The sequence below is a fragment of the Phascolarctos cinereus genome, unplaced genomic scaffold (genome assembly GCF_003287225.1).
Source record: "Phascolarctos cinereus isolate Bilbo 61053 unplaced genomic scaffold, phaCin_HiC Scaffold_8;HRSCAF=390, whole genome shotgun sequence".
Taxonomy (NCBI): Eukaryota; Metazoa; Chordata; class Mammalia; order Diprotodontia; family Phascolarctidae; genus Phascolarctos; species Phascolarctos cinereus.
This window is the reverse complement of record NW_027556291.1, coordinates 25,986,628-26,010,169: the sequence shown is the minus strand read 5'-3', so window position 1 is coordinate 26,010,169 and position 23,542 is coordinate 25,986,628. Positions and strand designations below refer to the sequence as shown.

Below are 23,542 nucleotides of genomic sequence, written 5' to 3'. Positions count from 1 at the left end.
TTCACTTATCCCGGCCTGAGTTTTCCAATCATTAAAATAAGGATTATGAAAATGCTACCTCAGAGGGTTCTTCTGAGGAAAGCATTTTATATTATTCAGTTCTCACTTTTCTTTTTAAAAAGATGTTTGATATCTTGATTTCATATCACCTACATTTTTCCCTGTATCCCTCCCACTCCCTTCTCCCAAGGGTGTCACCTCTTAAACTCTTATGTAATTGGGTTCCTTTTTCTCTTCTTGTGAGCTCCAGCCCCACATCACCAGTGGCAAGATGTACCATAGGCAGTATGGCACTGGAGCTATAATGCTAGTCTTAGGAGTCAGGGAGATACGGGTTCAGATCCCTTTTTAAAATTACTAGAGGTATTGGTTCATCTTGGAGTAGAGGCCCTGTGGTGTAATTCTGGACAAGGGACTTAACCTCTCTCCTCAGATCAGCTCAAATCCCACCTTGGTGGGGAGACCTTTCTCATTTCCACCCTACCCTACCACCCCCTCCAGCCCCACCCCCTTTCCTTGGAGATCACCTCCCATTCCTGTGTGCCCAGTAATTTGAATGTTGTCTCCTCCATTAAAATGTCTCTTTCATTTCGGGTCTTCCGTTCTATCCCCAATGCTTAGCACTTAGCCAGGAACTTACAGTTTGTCGACTGTAATGTTGATAATTGCAAAAATGCTTTTCCAAACACTTGTCCCAACATTAATTGGGAGAGAAAACCCGAGGAGAACTTGAGTAGCTTCTAGTTATTTCCTGCTTCTCACTTCTGCAGTGAACTCTCCCCCCCTCCCTTTGTCCCTCTAATGGACTTTCTCCCATACTGCTTTGTTCCGCCCTCAGTAAAGCATAAGCTCCTTGAGGGAAACTTGGATTTGCATCTTGTAATACCCTATGCCTGGTGCCCGGTGGGCTCTTAATAAAGTCGTGTTGATTGTCCTCTGTTAAGTTTATAAATCTGTGAGGGCTGGGCCAGTTTTTTGAATTTCTCCCACGCCTCACTTAATCTAGGGCCTAGTTGGCAGCCCTGCGCCAGACTCACCATTTCCACTGCCCCCCCTCCAGGGGTCGAATTCTTTCCTTTCTCATCTCTACCTCCAGCCTTCCTTCAAGTCTCAGCTAAGGCCCCACCTTCTGCAAGAAGTCTTTCCTGGTCCTCCCTTAACTTTAGTGCCATCCCTCGGAGACTCCTCGAATTTATCCTGGCTAGATCTTGTTTGTACACAGTGGTCTCCCCATTAGAAGGTCTTTCGCCTATTTTGGTAGGCGGCGGTATCCCAGCATTTAGCATAGCGCGTAGCACATAGCGGATGCTTAAAAAATGTTTATTGAATTGACTGGAGGTCAAGGTAAACGAGGTATGGAGTAAAGAACACAGACTTTGGACCTGGGTTTAAACCTGAACTAGTCATCTTTCTGGACCTCAGTCTCCCTCAGCTGGACCTCAGAAACTTACCCCCGCCCCGATCAAACGAGGCGGGTGGGCCTTTGCTACCTCTGAGGCCCATTGCAAGTCTAACCCTATGAAGGGAAGATGCAGGTGGTGTGCGCGACGTCGAACATCTCTGTGCTAGGCGCCCAGCCTCCAACGCCCCGCGCAGCTTAGGAAATCTCTCTTCCTTCCTAGCTCTCCCTTCCCGGGGCCGTGACGGGGATCCGGAGCCAAAGCGGCCCTACCACGCCAGCAGAAGCTGCGAGCAACAGCGCCGTCTAGGCGGCGAGCGCTGCGCCGGCGAGCGGCCGTGGGGCGCTCGGAGGCCCAAGGGAGCTGGCGCTGGAGCGAGCCGAGGCGACTCGGCGCTCCTGACCCCCTCCGACCCCCAGGGCCCGGGTGCTGCGGCCGGGCCCTGGAGCTGTGGCCCGGCCCTGGAGCTGTGGCCCGGCCCTGGAGCTGTGGCCTAGCCAAGGAGCTCCGCCCGGCCCAGGCTCAGAAGCCCTCCACCCGACCGAGTTCCTCCGCGGCCCCCCCCATGGCCCCCACCTCGCCCCAGGCGCCCGGGCCGGGTCCTCCTCCTCCTCCTCCTCCTTCTCTCCAGCCCTTGCCAGCGGCGGCTGCAGCTGCTGCAGATAGAGTGTCAGGGAGCCGAGCACAGGAGAGAGCTAGGAAACACCTGTTTCCCTCATGAAAAAGGTGGAAGAAAAGCCCACAACAGGCTTCAAGCCTCCTTGCGTATATTCTGCTCTCAAGAGGCCTGTAAAAAAAGCAGCCTTAAAACCAGGCAAGATCGTTTTTCAAAAAGATCACTTTCTTCCCTACCTCCCCCCATATTCAGCGAAACGCCCCCTGCAAGTCTTCCCTCCTCTTAGAGATTCTCTCCCTCCTTCTGCCCCCCTCCCAGTGACTATAGGGGCTCAGGGGCATCCCCCAATCTCAATGCATTTGTCTCCTCCTTCCCCCTCGCTGCCCACCTGTGGGTACAGTGGGAAAGAGCCACGGGCCTAGGGTTCAAAGCCTGGTTCTTGCCACTAATTACCTGTGTAGTGATCAACAAGTGTTTATTAAGCGCCTACTAAGTGCCCCACACCGTGGTTCGCGCTGGGACACAAAGGCAAAAGTGAAACAGGCCCTGCTCCCCGGAGCAGGAGCACACAGTCTCCGAAGTGGCTGGGCCCCTCTGGGTCTCAGTTCTGTCCTCTGCCAGATGAACAGCGAGGTCTAAATACAAGCATAGAGTTGGGGGGGGAGGGGAGAGGTATTTCAGCCCTGACCCAACTCCTTCCTCTGGGTCTTAGAGGGTCCAACGGCAACTGGGGTCAGGGCGCCTGGTAAATCAGAGCGCAGACGGGGAGGGGGAGTTGGGGATGTGCCCGGGGCATCAGGTGGAGGGGCACCCTGGCACACAATCAGGCACGCCATCAGACAATCAGTCGCACCATCAGACAATCAGACGCACGCCCCGGTGCCTGGGGACGCCACCGGCCTCCCGCGCACGGGGCTCCGTTATTTCATCAGCACTTTCAGAAGAACTCGCCAAAAGCTGTTATGGCTCGCTGCAATGTGTAGCTTTTTCCTGCCGTTTTTTTTTTTCATAATAAAAGAGGGAGTGAAGCTCACTCACTCTCCACCCCCCCTCTCCCAAAAAGAGCCAAATGGATCCGAGAAGGGGGGAAAAAAAAACCCAAACCACGCACACCAATCTCGGAGGGGATGCCAGTGAGGTGTGGCTTGTATTTAAATACCCAATATGTCAATGTAAGGGGAGTGAGTGCGGATGTATATAAAGTGGCGTTCGCCTGTGATAGCCGGACACACCGAGGGATGAAAGGCAGCCCGAGATCAAGGCCCAGGGGCCCCGCCACTTTTGTTCCCAGCGCCGTGCAGCAGCCGTCCCAGCAGCGCGCTCCCCGCCGCCGCCGCCGCCGCTGAGCGAGCCGAGCAGGTCCCCCGGCCGGCCACGACTTGGGCCACCCGCCCGCCAGCCTGCGGCCCAGAGACAGACAGAGCGAGCGAGCGAGAGAAGCCAGAGCCCGGGAAGCAGGGAGCTCAGCCCCAGCCCTGCAGCCCTGCCTGCTCCCCTCGCCCCTGCTCGCCCTCCGCTCCCCCAGCCAGGGAGCCAGCCAGCCAGCCAGCCCGCGGCGCACACACCCGAGCGCGCACACACTCACCCTCACCCTCACACACACACATACACACACACACACACACACACACGCACACGCTCTCTCACACACCCCCTACGGTGGCCGGGGCCATGGCCGAGCTCGGGGGGGCTCTGGGCGCCTCTCTGGACTGGGACGTGCATGGCTTCTCGTCGTCCCTGGGGAGCATGCCCTTAGCCGACTCCCCGGGCTTCCTGACCGAGCGGCTGGGCCAGATCGAGGGCAAGCTGCAGCGCGGCTCGCCTACCGACTTCGCCCACCTCAAGGGGATCCTGCGGCGAAGACAGCTCTACTGCCGGACCGGCTTCCACCTAGAGATCTTTCCCAACGGGACTGTGCACGGCACCCGGCAAGACCACAGCCGCTTCGGTGAGAGGGGAACGGGGCCGGGCCGGGCGGGGGGGGTGCCGCGCCCTCCGGGAGGCGGCGGCGACGGGGCGGGACGGGCCACTGGCACACCCGCCGTCTGCCTGCCCTCTGGCTGCCCTCGAGGCTGGGGGAGCAGAGCGTGAGTGTGCCTGGGGGATAGTCTGCGTTTGTGCGTGGGGAGCTCTGGGGAATGCTCGGAGCCAGGGCGCCTAGACTAGGAGGGTTAGTTAGCTGCTGGCTGGAGGGGGGCGGGGTGGCCCACAGAGCGGCCAAGAACCGTGGGGTTGCCCGCCTGACCTGCAGCCCTCCTGGGGACTTGTCTGAAGCAGGTGTAACCCCTGCTCCCTTCTCGGACTCCTCCTCCGTCGGGGCGGGACTGCACTGGCTTGTCCGGGCGCTCTACAGTGCTGTGCCCCTTAGGGAGAGCCACGGGCTAGAGCCCCCTGACAGCTCCTGGCACTGAGGACGTGCTTAATCAATGCTTGCCAATTAATTGATCGATCGCTCTATCTAGGCCAGCTTCCCAGACCGGCGGATGCGAAGAGGGGGAGGGCGAGGGAGGATGGGGAGGGTGTCAGTATTGGCTCTATGCCTCAGCCTTGGGAAAACCGCACTTCGTAGGGTGGGGTAGGAATAACCCGCAAGTCACTGGCGTGGTGGGAACTTCCCCAGCTGGCTACACTGTCCAAAGACGGGGACTGTGCCTGAGCTTTAGGGTGGCGGAGTCTAGTTTCAAACTCGGGTCTGGTGCCTCCAAATCCAGGCCATTTCCCACTGTACCCGGCTTCTACCCCTCCTGGTCTGGGCCTACGGTGCTGGCAAGGACTCCTCCCCCTCCGATTCCAGACACAGGTATCTCTCCTCTGCCCAGCACATGGGATGGCCCCATGGCTGCCCAGCTCATGGCAGCTTGTTCAGAGGGCACAGCCGCCTGTCTCACATACAGAACTAATTACACATTAATATAAACCATGTCCCAGGATGGAGATCATTAGGTCTCTAAACAAATGTGCTCACTCCCTAGCAATGTGGCCATTTTTATTTTCAATTTCCTATTCTCCCCAGTGCTAAGTCATTCCGCAGGTGCAGTGACAGCCAGCCCAATCCTCAGTCCCAGTAAACCCTCTTTCCCTTCCTCCAGACTCTGTATCCCCCTAAGCAGAGAGGAGGTGACCCTTCCTACCTCCAAGCCAATGCAAATTCAAGGCTCATCTTCCTAAGCCTTCCTTCCCACTACCCCCCCACCCTCACCCCCAAGTTATCTTTCCTGCCAGACTAGAAAAGCAAAAGGCCAGGCACCGTGCAGGAGTGTAGGGGTATAGCAAGAGGGGTCTGAGGGCAGGGCCCAGCCTGGAAAATGGCTTTGGGGACAGGGCTGGCCTGCTCAGAGCAGGCAGGAACCCTAATGAGGCCTATGTCATCTTGGAAAAATGCATTCTGAGCTGAAGTAGAGTAAGTTTGGGGGTGGGGGGGAGTTCAGTTGAGGGCTGCAGGTGTCTGTATAAACTTTCTGAAGGTCCCTAAGGGGGAATGGGAGGGGGTGGGGCCCACTGCAGGTTGCTAGCTTGGCTCAGCTCTCCCCACTTCTCCAGGGGAGAGAACCCTTCCACCTTTGCCCCCAGGACTGGATTTTTTCCACAGAGAAGGAATGGCCTAAGGATTCTGGGGTGGCTGGCTGCTAGTGTGAGAGAGAGAGCCTCACAGACAGAACCGGAAGGGCCGGGGTGGTGGCCGTCCTGGTGCCTAAAGCCTAGGAGTCTCCAAGGTCAAAGTAAAGACAAAATAAATGACCCAGTAGCCACTGGTCGTTAGTTTGTTTAGGGCCCCAAAGACCCAACTCTCTTCCTTTACATCTGGGAATTTAAAGGGAAAAAAAAAAGTAGGATTTGGAATCAAAGGACCTGAGTTGAAGTCCCAGTTGCATTTAACTATCCTTGCGATCCCTGGGGCAAGCCCTTGAACTGCTTTTGGCCTCAGTTTCCCCGTCTATAAAATTCTGGGAGGGGTGGACTAGAGGTTCGTTTTGGCTCCAAATCCCGCCAGACTACCAGTAGCAATATCTTTCCCTCCCCCTCTGCACCAGCTTACCTCTTACCTCTTTTTACAAAAAACCTCTGCCCCAGAAACTCTCAGCATCACCTCTTCCCCGGCCTTTCCCTCATCAGATTGGTGGGATTTCCCATAAAGGAAATTGGAGCATTGCTCAAAGTTTTCTTGCGTCCACCTCCCCTGCCGACTTTGAACCTAACACAGACCCAAACCTTGGTCTAGCTTGTAGTAAAGGATGAGGGGGAGCTTGGGCTTTGGAGCCCTTCCCCCCACCCCACCCTCCTTTTGGACTTAATCAGGCCGAGTATTCAATAAATCGAAACTTGAACATTCCATAAGTGTTTTAGCAGTCAACATTCCAGCAGAGTAAAGGAGACCAGACTGAAGATATAAAATATTATAGATTTCTGCTTTGGGGGAAGGGCTGTAGTCTCCAAAGGCCCCGTAAAGTAAATAGCTATTTGTTGTAATTGGAGAGCAGGGCCCCCGAGGATTACCCTGGAATCCGAGTGTTCAGAGAGAGCCCTGACTCCAAGTAATAACGTGTTGGCACGGGGGACTGTTTCTCCATCTGCATTCGGTAGCCAGGAGGATTGAAATCTCCGTCTGGCTGGCCAGCCGGCCGGTTCTCCTCGGACCCCAGCCTTCCCAATGGGTACTTGGAGATCGGGAGGCAGACAGCACCAGGGGCCTGGCAGCTGGTGGGATGAAGGGGGGTGGTTACAGTCTGGTCTCTGCCATTGGGGCAGGGTGCCAGGAGCCGATGCGGAGCCCGGAGATGTTGGGGTTTGTCCATCAGGCAGTGCCAACCATTCTGGCACTGAGAAAGGTCAGAGAATTGGGGGGGTGGCAAAGCGTGTCCCAGCTCCTCCACCTTCCCCTCTGTTCTGTAGTGCCTGAAGCACACAGTTGTTTTTTTCTGCAGCAAGCCCTGAGCTAGGTGGTGGAAGCATCCTAATTCCCATTTCAATTCAGTCCAATCCGACAAGCACTTTTGAAGCACCTACCATCACTGTACTAGGCCACAAAAATAAAACAGTCCCTGCCCTGAGAAGCCTACTTTCTACTGGAGAGAAACAACATTCACCCAGATAAGTAACTGCAAAATCAAGTCATTTGGGGGTACAGGGAGGGGGAGCACCAATGACAGGGAATTACAAAAGAACTTGAGCTGAGCCTTGAAGGGAGCCTAAAGGGTCTCAGGAGGCCAAGCTGGGGAAGGACAGCATGCTAGGCATACGGAACAGCCTGGGTACTAACACGGAGGCCTGAGATGGAACGTCAATGCCAGTTTGGCTGGAACGTAGGACGTGTGAAGGGGGTAGCATGTGGAAAGCCTGTAAAGATGAGTTGGAGCCAGAGGAGGAAACTGAGTCCCAGAGAAAAAAAAGGATTGTCTTCCCCTTCCCACCGCTACTCTGAAGCACAGAGTCTGCACTCGAACCCAAGCCTTCTGTTTAGGAACACTTAGTTCTCCTTGAGGCTTCTTAGACATTTCTGGGGTGGTGGGTCTGTTTACTGTGGGTGGGGAGAGAGCCTGGATTATTAGTGAAGCTCTAGGATTGTTCTCTTGCTCAGCGGGTATGACCACAATTAGCCCTAGACATGGATAGATGGCTGGATTTAAGGTTGTACCAAGAGGGTCTACTCATCCTCCAAAAATCTCTCCTTCAGGTCAACAATCTATATCTAAGGGTCATTTCCCCTTTGGAAACTTCTTAAAATAAGGTGTTATTTCAAGAAAACCCCCAAGTTTAGCATGGATTATTTGTTGACCATCTCAGTGAATCCCGAAGGAATAGGATACAGGTCTAAGTTTTGATTATGGAGGTAGATGAATGAGAAAGATCATAGCATTTAGATCTTGGAAGACTAGAGATCACTGGTTCAGATCCTCAGTTTAAATAAAAGAAAGCCCAGATAAGGGAAGGGAGTTGCCCAAGGTTACATTTGGAAGAAGTAGCAGAATCTGGACTTGAATTCAGGTCCTCCAACTCTTCTAGTCTTTTTAAAAGTTTAACTGATGCCTTTTGTTTGTACAGTAGTCATTTCTCAACCAACTCCCCCTCCCCCTGCCAAACTGACCTCTCCCTTATATAAAAAATAAGTCACTTAAGCAAAATAGTTGCTACAGCAATTGAATCTGACAGTGTGTACAGATAGCATATCCAGAGCTCTTTCCACTTCAGTCTGCAAATGCCCTGGGCCTGGAGAGTTGCAGGTCTGGCTGCTGACAGGGAGTGCTGGAGATAAACTTTGCCCACTTAGCAACTTTGCCCTCCAACACCTACTTCCAGCTGAAGCTCCAAAAGGGGGGAAAGGGCTTGTTCGCCCTGCATTCCTGCTGGTCAAGTGCCAGGAATGCCTGTCCCATCATCACGTGCCTCTCAGCAGGCCCCCCCTTGGGTGGACTCCAGCTAAGAAGAAAACGGGCAAACAGACATGGCACCCAAAGACAGCCAGGCAGTGGGACTTCAGGAATAGAGAGAACAGGGACATGAAGGAAGACTTATCCGACAGGTCTGCGCCTCTGGGATTCAAGTTAATATTGAACGGCAGTAGGGCCGAGAGGGGAACGTACTGAATGAGAGTCAGACAATCTGCTATTTGGTGTGTGACCTTGGGCAAGTCACTTAACTTCTGGTCCTAAGTTTCCTCCATGAAATGAAGAGGTTAGATTAGTAAATGACACAAAGGCATTCTTAAGCCTAGTTTTAAAGCTGCAAATCTTAAACTTAGACATCAATATCTAGTGCAAGGCAACGCTTTATCTTACCAAGGAGGAAACTGAGACCCAGAGAGGGCAAGTGGCTTGCCCAGTGGCACCCACAGATAGGTAGTAAGTGGCCTAGAGAGGATTTGACCTCTGCTCTTCCTCTTGTTAGGGATTACGGTGGGTTACAGGGGAAAGTAGTTACACCCTTTCCTCCCTTGCCCTTAGAATGGTGGAAGGTTCTAGAAACCCACAGATACTCATTCCAGAGTGTCCTTCCAGACAGCAGAGGAGCGGACTAGGTGATATCAAGGATTTCATAAGGAGTCACCAGAGCAGGGTCAGCCAGGTGCCTAAGAAATAAAAGCCTTAGAAATATGGACCACCATGCAGTGCTTTATGTGAGTCCAAGAGACACCTGTGGGTCAGGGTGTAGGAAATTGACCTAGCCATCTGAAAATGTGGAACAAAGAGAGACGCACGACTGGCAGATGGAAGTGGATCCTGGAAAAGCCCATTCTGCCTGCCTAGCCTGGAGCCAGAGGCCTTTGATAGGAACAGCATCGGCCCATAGCCCCGTTCTGAAGTTTCATGTTAGGCCTGACTTCCTTCCCCCACCCCTTCCTCATTTGTTTCCCTCTATTCCCATGCTCCCAGGGCCTTCCTGATCTCCCCACCTTTGCTTGGTTAGCTCTGAGTAAAAGAAAATTATCTTGGGTCTTACTTCCCTTACCCATGTCAGCAGAAGCAAGGATATTCATTCCAGAGTCCCCAGAAAGAGACCGCTCAAAAATTAGGAGCAAGTCTGACACCTCCGAGTGCCCTTTTAGCTCTGAATTGTGAGATGGACTTCCCCAGGATCTTACATTTTTCCCCCAGATGTTTTTGGAAGGCCACTCGTCAATTTCCAGGACAGAAATGGCAACGATGAACTTGACCAGTTACTGGCTGTGTGTGACCTTGGGCAAATCACTCTGGGTCCCAGCTTCTTTATCTGTAAAATGAGATGCTATGTTCCTAGGTCCTCTCCATCTCTAATAATGGTTAATAACTAGCGTTTATGTAGCAATTGGAGGTTTGCAAAGCGCTTGACACATAGGTTGTCTCATTGAATCTCCCAACAACCCAGTGAGCTAAGTGCTACTGTTCCCCCATTTTACAGATGGGGGGCTAACACAGCTCATTAGTGACTGAGGCTACATTTGAACTCAGGGCTGACTACAAGTCCAGGATTCCATTCACTCTGCCACCTAGCAGTCTAACATTCTTAGTCTAGGCTCCTTGCTAGCCCTGACATTTTGAGTCCCACTCAACCAGTGTCCCAGGTGACTTTCAGAAGGTAGCTTCAGGGCCAGGAGGGAGAGAAATGAAGTAGGGGCCACCCTAAAGGAAGGTGAGCGGGTATTCTGTGCTCGGCCAGGAAGGAAGCTGCTGACTCTTTTCTTCTGTGAATTAGCTGAGCTTCTTAACCACAATGATGGCTTTGGAGGCAAAGCTCTTTCTCTTCCTCACGGTGCCCCTGGGTAAGGACCCAGTCAATACTTAGCAGGCTGGAGATCTCATCAGTGTGGTTCCCTCCAGGGCTGCAGACCTAAACCCAACCCATCCATTCCTGACCACCTTGTGCGACTTGTCCACAGCCTCCTTAACAAGGAGTCAAACCAACCCAACCCGCTGGGAGCCTTGGGCCCATTCTCTGGACATTTTAGGGATTCCAGTGGAATGTGGGCTTTGTCATCCATCTTGCTCATTCTGTGATTGGACCATCTTTTCTTTCATGGTCGGATGTCTCTCTGACAGAAATCCTTTCTTCTGCTTCTCCTCCAATGTGTCTCTATTGTCCTTTGGGCAAAACTTAACCTGAATTCTTCAGGTATTTCTTGGCTCACGGCCACCCAGAATCAATGAACAAAGATTGGTGTGAAGGACTCTTTGTTTTAGGACAAGCTTGGGGTCCTTAAAAGCCCTACAGTCCAGCCCCACACTCCTACTCCTGTTTGACATAAGCCCCAGGCCATTGTCCATATTGGTCCAAGATATATGTGCCAGTAGGCAAGCTGAGTTCTCCATTCAAACATGTATCAGATTCTGTGTAACAAACAGTCTTCATCCACTTGGTTTTTGATGTGTGAATAGTTAGGCTGAGTGACCATGAGGCTCATTGATGAGGCTTGGCAGTGTTTCTGGGGCTTGAGGCAATCAGTAGTATCATCCACAAACCTGAGCTTCTGGAGGACCTTCCCCCAACCCTTTTCCATCTGGACTGTGCCAGACATCCTCCATAATAATGCCAGGCACCTTTGGGGAAGACACTGTTTAGGGCCTCATTTAATGCTGTTAGAAGCAAAGGGACATCAAAGAAAGTTATTTGGTTGCAGCATCTTGCAAGAAACTCTGCCTGACTTTGCCATGTGCATGGGAGACACCCTGTTGGGGGAGAGCCTTTTAAGGTGGCATTTGGCTCTGCCTTAATGAAATACTTCTTGAGAGTCCCTAATTGGCACAGTGGAAAGTGGGATTCTCAAGAGTCAGTTGTGACTGTAAAGATCTGGTTTGCTGTGAAATGCTTTTGGTGCAGCCCCGCCTGCCTCAATCCTCCTCATTCATAAAAGAATGCCTTCAGCGTGGTTTTAGCTTATTCTTGGAGATTTCATAGAGTTGGAAAAGGAAGCATATGGGTTGCAAATTACTGATCACTGTCCCCATTTTATAGATGGAGCAATTGAAGCCTGGAGAAGCCTAGGGCATGCAGAGTGGCCCTGCCAGGACTAGACCCTAAGGCTCTTGAACCACGCCCTCTCACCCCTCAGCTCTGTCCTTCCCTGGGCATGCCCACTTCCTAAATAAAAACAGTTTGGTCATGTCACCTACCAAAGCGTTTTGATAATGGAAGGAAAGAAAGACCAGGGAAGGGAGGAGGGCCAGGGTCCTTGTTTCTTGTTGGCATCATTAATGGCAACTGTGTTTTCCCTTTTCACTGTAGGAATCTTGGAATTTATCAGCCTGGCTGTGGGACTGATCAGCATCCGGGGAGTGGACTCAGGCCTGTACCTAGGGATGAATGAGCGTGGCGAGCTATATGGCTCGGTAAGTTGAAGATCTGCCATGCCTTCTGGGGCTGGGCTAGCTGGAAGTAGTAGAAATCCTGGGGCTGGCAAAGGAAGAGGAGGATTCTCCTGAAGAGAAGGCAAGAAGATACCTTCTGAATGGTTTGTCTGGGGCTCAGATTTTGACTTTCTGTTAGTGACACTAGAAAACCTTTTCAGGACACATACTTTTTCTTCTTCTTCTTCTTCTTTTTTTTGCAATGAATAACTCCTTAAATCATCACCAGAAATGCTTTTCTAAGAATCAGTTTGGTAGCTGGATCTGGGTTGCCACCCCTTCCAGCCCATCTTCTCAAATAGGCCTAGACCTCAGCAAAATCAATGAAGAGGCCCCTGCCAATGTCTTTACTCTTCCCCCATTCTCACACCAGTGCCCCACCTGCCTGCCCAGGCAGTGCTCGGTACCTCAGTCCTTTTCCAACCTTCTCTTCTCACCCGAACCTCAAATCGATTGAATCCTGGGATGTCAGAGCTGAAAGGGACCTCATTTGGTGGCAGAAAGATCTTAGGCCTAGAGAGAGGCCTAAATGACACGTCCAAGGTCACATAGGTTGTAAGGAGTGGCGCTGGGATCCATACCTAAACAGTAAGAGCTGACTTGCCTCACTTCCCCATCAGAGCCCTAAGTGGCTCCACTCCCTGGTGAGTTACCCTTCTCCTTATCTGCCAAACAAATCCATCCTAGTGGGTGTTGATGGGTTAGTACTCATGTTGCCAGCCCTCTCAGGCTTCATTTTTAACCTTAACAGGAGCCCAGAGAATAGAGGATGATTTAATCCAAAGTGTGGGGCGCTGGGGACAAGCCGGTCAGAGAGATTTGGGGGCAAAGGAAAGTCAGCTGAAAGAGGACAGCACGAGGAATCGGGAGACTTGGGTTTGACTCTCGAGTGTCATTTACCAGCTGTGTACCCCTTTGCAAGTCACTTATTTTTCTAAATCTCATTTGCCTCCTTTTTGAAAGGAAAAGGCAGCTGGATCATGCCATCTCTTGAGGCCCCTTCTAACTCAAAGATCTGTGATCTAACTGGAGGAACAGGTCAGCTGGTGCCATCCAGGCTACTACCTACTCTTCCTACATAGCAAACTTCCTTAGGTTCTGCAGATTTCAGCTCTTACCAACTCATCCGTGGCCCACAGCAGAACCCCTAGAATAGCAAGGAAAGGGGGTGGTGGTGGCAATTTCTCTTCCTAGAGGTGAGCGGCACTACAGCAAGTGAGATGGCAGATAAGGCATATGTGTCTACACCTCCAGCCTCTGTCCAGCAATAGCTGGGGAGGCTCCCAGGGCTTCTGTCCCCTGTGTGCCTCTGCTTGCCCAGAACAAATAGAGACTATATGAGATGTAGTGGGAAGAGGGTGGACCTTGGAGTCAGGAAGACCTGTGTTTAAATCTTAGCTGTGTGACCTTGGGTGAGTCTTCTTTGTGCCTCGGTTTCTATCTGTGTAAAATGATGGGGATGGATTTGATCTCTAAATCTGATTCTATAACCTTGCAGGGCTTTGGGCTGGGAGAACAATCCAGGGATGGGCAGGGACTGGATTGGAAGGGAGGGAGTGATGGCTTAGGTTTATCCTTTCTTTAAGGCCTGATGAAATACTCAGAACAGGGAAGTGCTGGATGATTCCAAAAGCAGAATTTTTCCTCTTGCCTTCCTAACACTTTTTTCCTCATTTCCCACAACTAAAAGGACACAGTGCGGGGGAAAGAGGAGAGTGGTGTGCATGACAGGGCACCCTGCTGGGGTATCCCAGAGGGAAGAGAGTCACAGTTTTAGAGCTAGAAGGGACCTTAGGGGTCTTCTAATCCAATTCCTCCATTTTATAAAACAGGACACTGAGGCCCAGAGAAGGGGCAGTGAGTGATTTGCCCAAGGGCATATGGCTAGTAATTGGCAGAACTGGGATTTGCGTCCAGGCCCAATGGGTCCAAGTCAGGTGCTCTTTTCACCACTGCAAACTGCTGAAAGAAGGAAAACTATGAAAGTCATCGAGAACAAAACCTTGGGAACTCACTCGGGGCCAACACAGCCAGCAGGCCCCTAGGGAGGTCGGCACCACCCATTCAGGCACAAGGGCAGCTACTAGCAGAACTGTAGCTCAGCCAAGCCTGGCAGAAAACCCACAGCCCTTTACTTGATGCCTTGGGCTAAGGGCACAGGCAGGGATGGTAGCAGGTTGGATCTGTCTTTGGTTGGCCTAGTATCAAGCCAAATCGAAGCAATGCCAAGAGGTTGAAGAGGATACAGAAGGCATTTATTCATTTTATATCCTGGCAAACCACCCTCGTTAGATGTCAGTGACAATGTAGCACTGGCCTAGGCACAGGTGGTATGCCCACAATCTCAATTTCTTTTCTAATACCATTTGCTGACCAAGAAATCAGGGGACTACTGGAGATTGAGTTTACCTAGATTTTGGCAAAGCATTTGACAAAAGTCTCTCATGCTTTCCTTTTGAGCAAGATGGAGAGATTTTGACTCTGATAATACAGTTAGATTTATTTGGGACTGGTTGAATGACCCTACCCAAACAGTAGTCCATTACAGTCCCAGATTCCTGAGAAGGAGGTCTGAGTACAACACCCCAGGGATCTGTGTTTGACCCTGTACTTCTAAACCATTTTTGCCAATGACTCATATGAAGGCATAGATGGCTTGCTCATCTAATCATTTACTCCGATCCTCTCATTTTATACATCAGGCCCCTGAGAGGTAAGATGACTTACCAGGATTTGAGGCCAGCTTTCTTGACTCTTGAGAGGCAGCCTGATATAGCGGTTTCAATTTCAAATAGACATGGGGGCCACTGAACTGGACCTAAGGATCCCTACAAACTGCATATGACTTAGAAAACCACACGTTTATAGATTTGCTTTCTCAATCAATATGTCAACACATTAAAATCGGATAGGAACTCCACATTCGTCTGGTTTGGGCTCCACCTTGGAGAGTCAGGCTGGGTGTTTGACACCTGGTATAGTGAATGGCCTCAGAAATGGAGAGTCCTGATCCTAAGGTTTTCCTCTATGACACACAAAAGCACATCACTTAATGTGTCAATTCTCAGTATTTCTTTTCTTTTCTTTTTTCTTTTTTGCTAAGTAAGGCATTGGGGTTAAGTGACTTGCCCAGGGTCACACAGCTAGTGAGTGTCAAGTGTCTGAGGCTGGATTTGAACTCAGGTCCTCCTGACTCCAGGGCTGGTGCTCTATCCACGGTGCCACCTAGCTGCCCCCAATGTGTCAATTCTTTAGGGAGAGAAAGTGCCAATCTCCATTGGTCTGAGGAAGCATCTTCATTTGGGAGTTCTGCAATATCCAGGAAATCACACATCCCGGCCCCTTTCCCTAATCTTTCTTGACTCCAAAACACACTTCCCTAATTTTGGCCTAAAGCTAATGGTTACAGGGCTAGTTTTCAAGAAAGGGAGGTGGGTGATGATCATTTCCATTTCTGAGAAAAGAAGAGAGATCATCTACTTAGTCTCACCTCTTCATTTTGCAGAGGAGGGAAACTGAGGCCCAGGGAAGGTAAGGAAGTGACTAGGCCAAAACAAGCTGTGAAAGGTAGGTCAGCCAAGTTCAAGGTCAGCATACAGTGTGCTGCCTGTCCTTGCAGGTCATAAAGCGGCAGAGAGAGGCAAGGACTGGGGACACCTCCCTAGCCAGGTATGAGCTTTTATGCCAGCCAGCAAAGAAGGGCCCTCTGCTTGTTAACCCAGGTGCTTTCAGGGGCTTCCCTTCATCTATAATTTCCATTGCAGGCTGGGGAAAATCCATTTTCTAGAGACCTTAGCTAAATCACATCTTCCTTTTGGGACTGTTTCCTCATTTAACAAGGGGGGGCTGGATTAGATAGATATGCCTTGGGGACCCCTCCAATTCTAACACTCTGATCCTGTGACCAGCTCAAGCCCCACCGTGCCAGATGCCTCTAATGCTAGGGAGCCAGCAGCTCCCTCCCAGACTGCCTGCCTCCCAGTACACCTCCCCTCTCCCCAACCCCCCCTACTTGGAGTAGGACATTTTTTCTTGACATCTGAGAGATAGGCCTGTCCCCAGCACTTGGTATCACTGTCCCCTTCTGGAATGGCAGTCACATCAAGGGTGAAAGGATAGGCCTGTTGTGGGAGACCCGGGGGCCTGCAGCCCCCAGTCATCAAAGCTGAGGTGCTTCCAAGGGGCCCTTCATTGGGAGAGATCATAGCTTGCCTTCTGGGAGCCTTATATAGGTTTGAGGCCCATACCACCTGTCAGCTCGTATGGTTGCCTGGAATCTCACTGTTCTTATGTAACTTGGGTTCTCTCTGAGCAGGGAGAACCCAGAGGGTGGCATACATCCTCAGCCACAAAGGGCTCACATCATCGAGTTTAGAGCTGGAAAAAGGGACTTCAGAAAAGAGCCCAGAGAGACCAAGAAACCATAGAGTCCAGCCTCATTTCATACACAAGGAAGGGGAAGCCCAGAGAAAAGAATGACTTATCCAAGGTCCCTCCCTCTGGGCAGGACCCTGTTTCAAGGAGCCGCTGATTAAGGGCCATTTCACCATTTCCTTTCACTTCTGCCATGCTAGTGTTAAATTCCCATCAGTATTGTGGGAAGTGCCTCCTCACATCTAACCAGAGTCCCTCATGCTGCAGCTCTTTGTGGGATAAAGAACAATAGCTAGTTCCTCTCAGCTGTTTAATACTTCGGATAGCCCTGGCTTTACTGGTAGAGCTAATTCCACCCCTTTCCCCCACTTCCTGCATTTTCGCCAATAGCTCTAGGCTCCTGCCCTTGGCTCCGAGGTTTTGGTAGAGCTGGAAGGGATCTTGGAGGCCTTTGAGTCCATCGCCCAAAGGCATACTGGGGGCAAGTAACAAAATCAGCATTTGAACCCAGGTCCTCTGCCCCTTCTGTCCCTTCTTCTGGCTTCTCTGGAGCAGAAGCAGATTCCTGCGTACAATCAACGTGTTCAATGATTGAAGTCTGTGGGATATCATTTCCAGGAAACCTCACCCAGACACAAATTGGCTTAAAGCCCTTACTGTGCCCCTGTGCCCATTATGGAGAGGAAACGGGGCTGCCTTTCAACCAAGGCTCAGGTCGGGTCATGTACAACTGTGTGACCTCAGCCATGTCAACCTCCCTTGGGCCTAGGTTTCCTCAACTATAAAATGGAAATAACCCCTGGCTTACCCCCTCCAAGCTATTGGGAGGAAAGTAGAAATCATTGGAGACTTGGGAGTGATTTTCATCCTCATATTTATTCCAAGCTGTTCTGTCACTGACACCTCAGTGTGAAGACTATTAAGCTCCTTTACTGAGGGTGGGTTTTTAGAAGGGGAGGGCACTTGAGGGTGGGGAAGAAATCAGAAAAGAATGATGAGCTAAGGGCAAACTTAAGTTTATTGGAGTTTAAGGCAGGCTCTACTTTTTCCCACCTCCAGGCTTTTGCTCATGCTGTTCTTCCCCCTGGAAATCCTTGCAAATGGGGATTGTTTCATTCTTTGTACTTGTATCTCCATAGCCTAGCACATAGCAGGGCCTTAAGATTTGTTTATTGGCAACTTGTCGACCAAATGATGGTGATGTTATGTGCAAATGCTCAACATCTATCCCTTTGTCGCCTGTAGTGCTGCTGAGAAGAGGAAAGTATGTTTCCTCAATTCTCTGGAATCTCGTGTACAATCTGTATTTCTCTAGGCCATTTCTAAAGAAATGTAATGGGGTCTGCCTTTTTTTTCCTCCCTCTCACAGAAGAAACTCACCAGAGAATGTGTTTTCCGGGAGCAGTTTGAAGAAAATTGGTACAATACGTATGCATCCACCTTGTACAAGCATTCAGACTCGGAGAGACAATATTACGTGGCCCTGAACAAAGACGGCTCACCCCGAGAGGGTTTCAGGACTAAGAGGCACCAGAAGTTCACCCACTTCTTACCCAGGCCTGTTGACTCCTCCAAGATGCCCTCCATGTCCAGAGACCTCTTCCGCTATAGATGATGTGATCACCTGGCCTCTGTTTCCCCTCCCCTGCCCCCCCAGTGGTGGGGCCACAGTTATGTCCTTGAGCTCTATACTCATAGCCTTTCAAGCCGTCCTTTTTAACAACTTCGATAACAGAGAAGCACTTAAGTTGAACTCAATCCAGCCAGCTCTTGTTGTTGAAAGTGTATTTACAGGTTGCGTGATTTGGGGGAGGGGTGGGGTGGGGAACAACTAGGGGAGGGGGAGGAGGGGTGGGGACACGACCTGCATGTCACCCCAGAGGTGGTGAAAGAGCAGGTGGGGGGAGGGGGGGAGGGGAGGGGAGGGGAGGGAAAGGGAGGGCAATGGAGGGGAGTTGGGGGGTGCGTTTCCCACCACACAAACTACACAGACACCTTGACACCAACCAAGCACACGAAAGAAGACCCCAGAGATTGCTGCCATCCAAAAAATCCCTGGGGAGTCAACAACCCCGTATGTAGGAAGAGGGAGGAGGGGAGTAGGAAGGAAAAAAAATATTATTAAGATATAAGCACGAACACTGTGTGCGAGGGCAAAAACTATTTATGAAATATGCTATTTATTTTGTATGTTTATTTATTTCAAAAGAATTTTATTTTTAAGAGAGATGTTATGACTGGATTTTAGTCAGAAAGAATAAGGTCCTACTGAAACAGGAAACAAATGAGTTTTTGACGGTTTACTGGCAATAAAATCGGCTTTATGATGTGGATTGCTGGTGACCTCATTGATTGGCTCACTCTCTCGGAGGAGGTCAGCTTCCCTTTCCTCTCCAACACCTTAACAGTGGTGTTGACTGGCCTGCTTAGAGGCAGGTGACCCCGTTATTCAGTATTTAGTGAGTGCTGACTGAATACTCAGCGATGGCACCGGGTGACGATCGCTGTCCTTGCTAGCTTTCGATTTGGTGGGGAGGTGGGCAGGGCACCTTGAAGACTCTCCTGATGGAAGTCTCCTCACTGCCATGGTCCTGTAGCTGATACATGACAGGCCTTCAGGAAACAAAGCCAGTCATTTTCATTTTCCTTTTTGCCATTTTACTACAAATTGGCTGTGTAGACCCTTTAGGGGTCATTCAGATCCTAGATCTAGGGCCAAAATGGGAACATCGAGGCCATCTGTTTAACACCCACATTTTACAGATCAGGAAACTGAGGCCCCCAGGGAGGTGAAGGGACTCACCCTAGGTCACACACTTCTTCCACTTGCCTCCTAGTTTATCAGACATTTAAACACCCATGATGTGCCCCACCCTTTCATTGTGGCTGGAGGAATACAAAGGCAAATCAGATGGGTTCCCCTAGCCCTGGAGAAGCTTACAGTTGATTAGGAGAAATGGGACATGTACACATATTAAAAAACATTACGAGTACAAGAGAAACAGACAATGCCACTGAATCAGGCAAAGGATCCGATCCCTTCCACCTGGAAGGGTAGTTTGACTGTCAGCCAATAAGGAAAAAAAAAATGAGAAGCGTCAGGAATAGAGAACAGAAGAAAGGCTTGGGGACAGGAGGATGTGGAAAGTGGAGAGAATCAAAGGGGAACTAGTGGTTTGGCAGTGTGGGGGCCCAAAAGATCAGAGGCCTTGAATTCTAGGTCAACTTTGATCTTTAGAAGGCAATGGAGAGGCAGGCCATAAAGTTACTTGAGTCAGGGGAGCAACCCGGTCAGGTTCTTTTGGCTGTTTGCTGTATGGATAATGGATTAGAGTAGAGAGTGACCAGCTAGCTGAGAAGGTGGTATTTGAGAATAGGTTTAGGGCTTCTGCACCACAACTTGAAATGTGGAATATTTAGTTCTCAAGAATGAAATTCTGAACACACAAAGAGAAATAATTCTGTGGAAGAAAATGGGGAGTAATCTAAACAGATTGGATATGGATACATAGGCAGCTCTCTGACCAACTTAATTTTCAAAAGGCCTGTATAGAAGACAGGAGGGAAACAAGGGCAAGTACCAGACCCAGAACAAAACCATGGCACTGTCCACTAAGAAAGCCAGGAGTACTAGAAGCCAGAGTGAGCTGAGGTTGGCAAGGAAAGCCAAGAACAAATTGGGGAGGGGAGAGCTACATTGGGGAAGAAAGATCCAAGTGATAGAATGGTGGTAATGATAATTGATGGAAAAAAGGTAAGAGTTACCCAGCTCTTACTTTCTTCTGTTCAGAAAAAAGTGGGAGCATGTTTATCAAAGGTACATACCCGGGGCCTCACAAGTAGATCAATTAAGTGGAATATAAGTTCGGTAGAAATATTCAAATCTATCAAAATAGCGGACAGGGAATGTTAGCACTAACACTCCTAAATGTTCAGAGACTACATAGATTTGGATCGTAATTCATTGGAATTTAAATGTTATAAACCCTGAGAATTCTGGTACCCCTCTGAGCGAACCCTGTAGCTGCCATATCTTACCCTGATCTCTAGTCAACTTTGTGGGTTATTTACTGATTTTTTAAAAAGTTTTATTAGTGCCTTATCTTTTTACATCCAAATAATTTCTGGATACAATCCCCTCCATCACCATTCAATGAGCTTTCCCTTGTAGCAGAGGAAAACTGTTAAGCAAAAACTGTGCAGTGTTCCACGCCCATAGTCCCCCACTTCTCCAATTAAAAGAAGGAAGTGTATTTCCTCATCTCCTGGGCCAAGGTTGATTACTACAATTATACAGTGTTCAATTTTTGTTGTTCCTTCAATTGACATTTTTGTAGTCATGTCTATTATTTTCCTAGTTCTGCTTAATTATTCTGCATCAGTTCATAGAAGTCTACTCATGTTTCTCTGAATTCCTCATACTTGTCATTTCTTATGGTGAAATACTCCTCCCATGATGTTTATAGATTACAGTTTGTTTAGCCATTTCTTGGTTGATGGGCATCTACTTTGTTTCCAGCTTTTTGCTTCCACAAAAGTGCAATTACGAATATTTTGGTACGTATAGGACCTTCCTTCGTGTCTGACCTTTTCCTTGCCAGAGAGAGTAATCTTAAGACTTAAGACAGACTAAAGAAGAATGGTTAATGGGAAATTGACACCCAGTGTAGGTGGAGAAAGAGTGAGAAGGCACCCAGCTGCCTTGAATGACTGTGAGTAAGTAGGCCCAGGTGAACTATGTCTTCTGGTCCTGAAAGAATTGTGGAATGTATTTTTTTTTTCCAGGGAGGCAATTTGGGTTAAGTGACTTGCCCAGAGTCACACAGCTAGTGAATGTTACGTATCTCAGACTGGATTTGAACTCAGGTCCTCCTGACTTCAGGGCCGGTGCTCTATCCACTGTGCAACCTAGCTGCCCCCCTCCCTTTTTTTTTGTTTTAGGCAGTTGGGGTTAAATGACTTGCCCAGGGTCACACAGCTGGTAAGTGTCAAGTGTTTGGTCCGAGGCCAGATTTGAACTCAGGTTGGAGTGTATTCTTGATGTGTTCTTGGGCATAGACTGAGATTTGGAAGGCCCCTTAGAAACCACCTGCAGTCTACCCTTCTCCTTTTGCAGATAAGGAAATGGAAGCCCAGAAAGATGAAGTGATTTGCCCAAGATCACACAGATGAGAAGTGGCAGGGCCAGCATTTGAACCTGGGTCCTCTGCCTTCAAGTCCAGTACTCTTCTCACTACACCATACTGCCTTACACAATGGCTGAGCCATCATAAGATGGCTGGAAAGGGACAGGTGCCACAGGACTGGAGAAGGACAAGAGTCCTGATTTTTTTCAAAAGGAAATTTTGATAGCATCTTGGAAGATGGTCACTAGTGAAGTACCCCCAGGGATCCATGCATGGCCCCATGATGGTGAACACTTTTGTCAACGTCTCAGATAAAAGCATAGTTGAAATGCTTATGAAATCTGCAAGTGACACAAAGCAAGGAGGGTAGTTGACACTGAATGACAATCTGTCAGAAGAGATCTTAGGCTGACTAATGGGATGCAGCTTCATAAGGATAAATATGAAATCTTATGCTCAGGATTGAAAAAGATCCACTTCACAAGTACAAGATGAGGGAGGGTGTTGCTAAGGAGGAGTTAATACAAGATGGAAGAATTCTCCTACACTGACTGCCAGCTCAATATGAGGCAACAATGGGACAGGGAGGCCAGAATGGCTTCCCAAGATCTTGGGATGCATTAAGAGATGCAGTGTTGAGAACTATGAGTCCTCATGGGCACAACCTGCCTCACAGGATGGAGAAAAGTGCCACATCATCCTTGCCATTCACTGAATCCTAGAGCTAGAAGGGACCTTAGAGCTCATACCCCCTCTTTTGCTAGAAGAGGAAACATCTCCAGGAGAAAAGGATTTAACCTTAACACAGAGTAAGTGGCCGAGCCTCCATTCAGATCTAGAACTTCAGAATCCAAATCTACTTCTCTTGCCACTAGGTTGCTAGAAGTCAAATCCTTCACAAAAATCTTCTGGTTTTATTTTAAAGGATAGGCTCAGAACAAGCAAATTCCCAGGAACCAAGGTATGGTTTCAAGTTTAGCAGCAAGGAAGTGTGTATATGTTGACTTTTTTTGGGGGGGGTGAAAGGGGAGCTTACCTTTTATTATTGTTGTTTTTCAGTCATTTCAGTCTTGTCTGACCCTTTGTGACCCCATTTGGGGTTTTCTTGGCAGAGATACTGGAGTAGCTTGCCATTTCCTTCTCCAGCTCATTTTACAAATGAGGAAACTGAGTCAAACAGGGTAAAGTAACTTGCTCAGGGTCACGCAGCTAGGAAGTGTCTGAGGCAAGATTTGACCTCAGGTCTTCCTGACTCCAGGACCAGTGCTCCATCACCTGCAGCACCACCCAGCTGGCCCAGCCTTGATAAGGACCTACTAGGGTGGTCCCTCATCAGAGCAAGTACCTTTTGAGAAGGAATTTCATCAAGGGCTGTACAGACCCAAGAAACTCTAATTTATTCTCTTTCCTTTGAGTTACTGTTCAGTTTCCTAATCCAAAGTCACAAAGTCATTTTGCTCTCAGCTTCAGTGATGACGCAAGGTCATGCTGACCACTTCTTGAGCCACTGGGAGCCTAGCTCAGCTCTTCCTCTTCAGATTCTGGAGGTTTGGGAAGAAATGACGGGTAGGCTGCTGTGGCCTGGGCTTCCTTCACTCCCTCAGCAAAAGTCGATGCCTTTCTTGGGTTATGGTAGAAGAGAGAGACACCTAATCCCCTTTCTTGGAAAGAGAGGGTCAGGGAAGAGACACACCCATGGATAGATACAAATAACCCAGCACTTCAGTGTGGGATCTCATTGAATAGGTAGCTGCTGAAGCTTTAACATTCGGATGCCGTTTTTGTTTGTTTGTTCACTCATTTGTTTTAGCAAAGTCAGACACAATAAATGGGGTCATCACCTCTTGGTCCTCCGCCCACTCCATGAGCTTGAAGTCCTGATTTGGTTCGTAATCAAAGGTTCCTCACCCAGTATAAGGTCCAGTGGTTGGACCTTATTACTAGGATTCTTTTCAATGCCATCATAGAAATACCTCAAAACCAATTCCCAATGAGAACCCTAAAGGATCTGGGGAAGGGGGGGAACTCCCTGTGTGGAAAGTCACAACTGTGTATGACTTAGTAGAGGAACACTTGCTCATCCTTCGTTTTTGAAAAGGACCAGTGACACCATGGGTGAGGTCTTGACTTGTGTGTGAATTGGATTTCAGTGAGGCAGAAGTGCACAAAGTCATAAGCCTTACTCTCTCTTCATCAGAGTCCAGTGGCAGA

At 49.5% G+C, this 23,542-nt stretch overlaps 1 protein-coding gene and 1 long non-coding RNA gene across 2 annotated transcripts; one reads left to right on the top strand and one right to left on the bottom strand.

The window, feature by feature from the left end:
* Positions 1-2,018: 2,018 nt before the first annotated feature.
* On the bottom strand, positions 2,019-3,946 carry LOC110193060 (uncharacterized). The gene is made up of 3 exons (XR_002320359.2): positions 3,856-3,946; positions 2,470-2,651; positions 2,019-2,187 (listed from the first exon to the last, which is right to left on the bottom strand). It is a non-coding gene; the product is annotated as an uncharacterized LOC110193060 (long non-coding RNA).
* FGF16 (fibroblast growth factor 16) lies at positions 3,130-17,967 on the top strand. The gene is made up of 3 exons (XM_020964619.2): positions 3,130-3,964; positions 11,710-11,813; positions 17,575-17,967. Exons 1-3 carry the CDS (start codon positions 3,688-3,690, stop codon positions 17,818-17,820), a joined length of 627 nt encoding a protein of 208 aa, XP_020820278.1. The 5' UTR covers positions 3,130-3,687; the 3' UTR covers positions 17,821-17,967.
* Positions 17,968-23,542: the final 5,575 nt, after the last annotated feature.

What these genes read in the sequence shown, in the direction of transcription:
- FGF16 (XM_020964619.2), top strand. Translation starts at nt 3,688, where the DNA reads ATGGCCGAGCTCGGGGGGGCTCTGGGCGCCTCTCTGGACTGGGACGTG. An exon ending in GCAAGACCACAGCCGCTTCG is followed by an intron (nt 3,965 to 11,709) that starts GTGAGAGGGGAA and finishes TTTTCACTGTAG; the next exon opens with GAATCTTGGAATTTATCAGC. An exon ending in GTGGCGAGCTATATGGCTCG is followed by an intron (nt 11,814 to 17,574) that starts GTAAGTTGAAGA and finishes TCCCTCTCACAG; the next exon opens with AAGAAACTCACCAGAGAATG.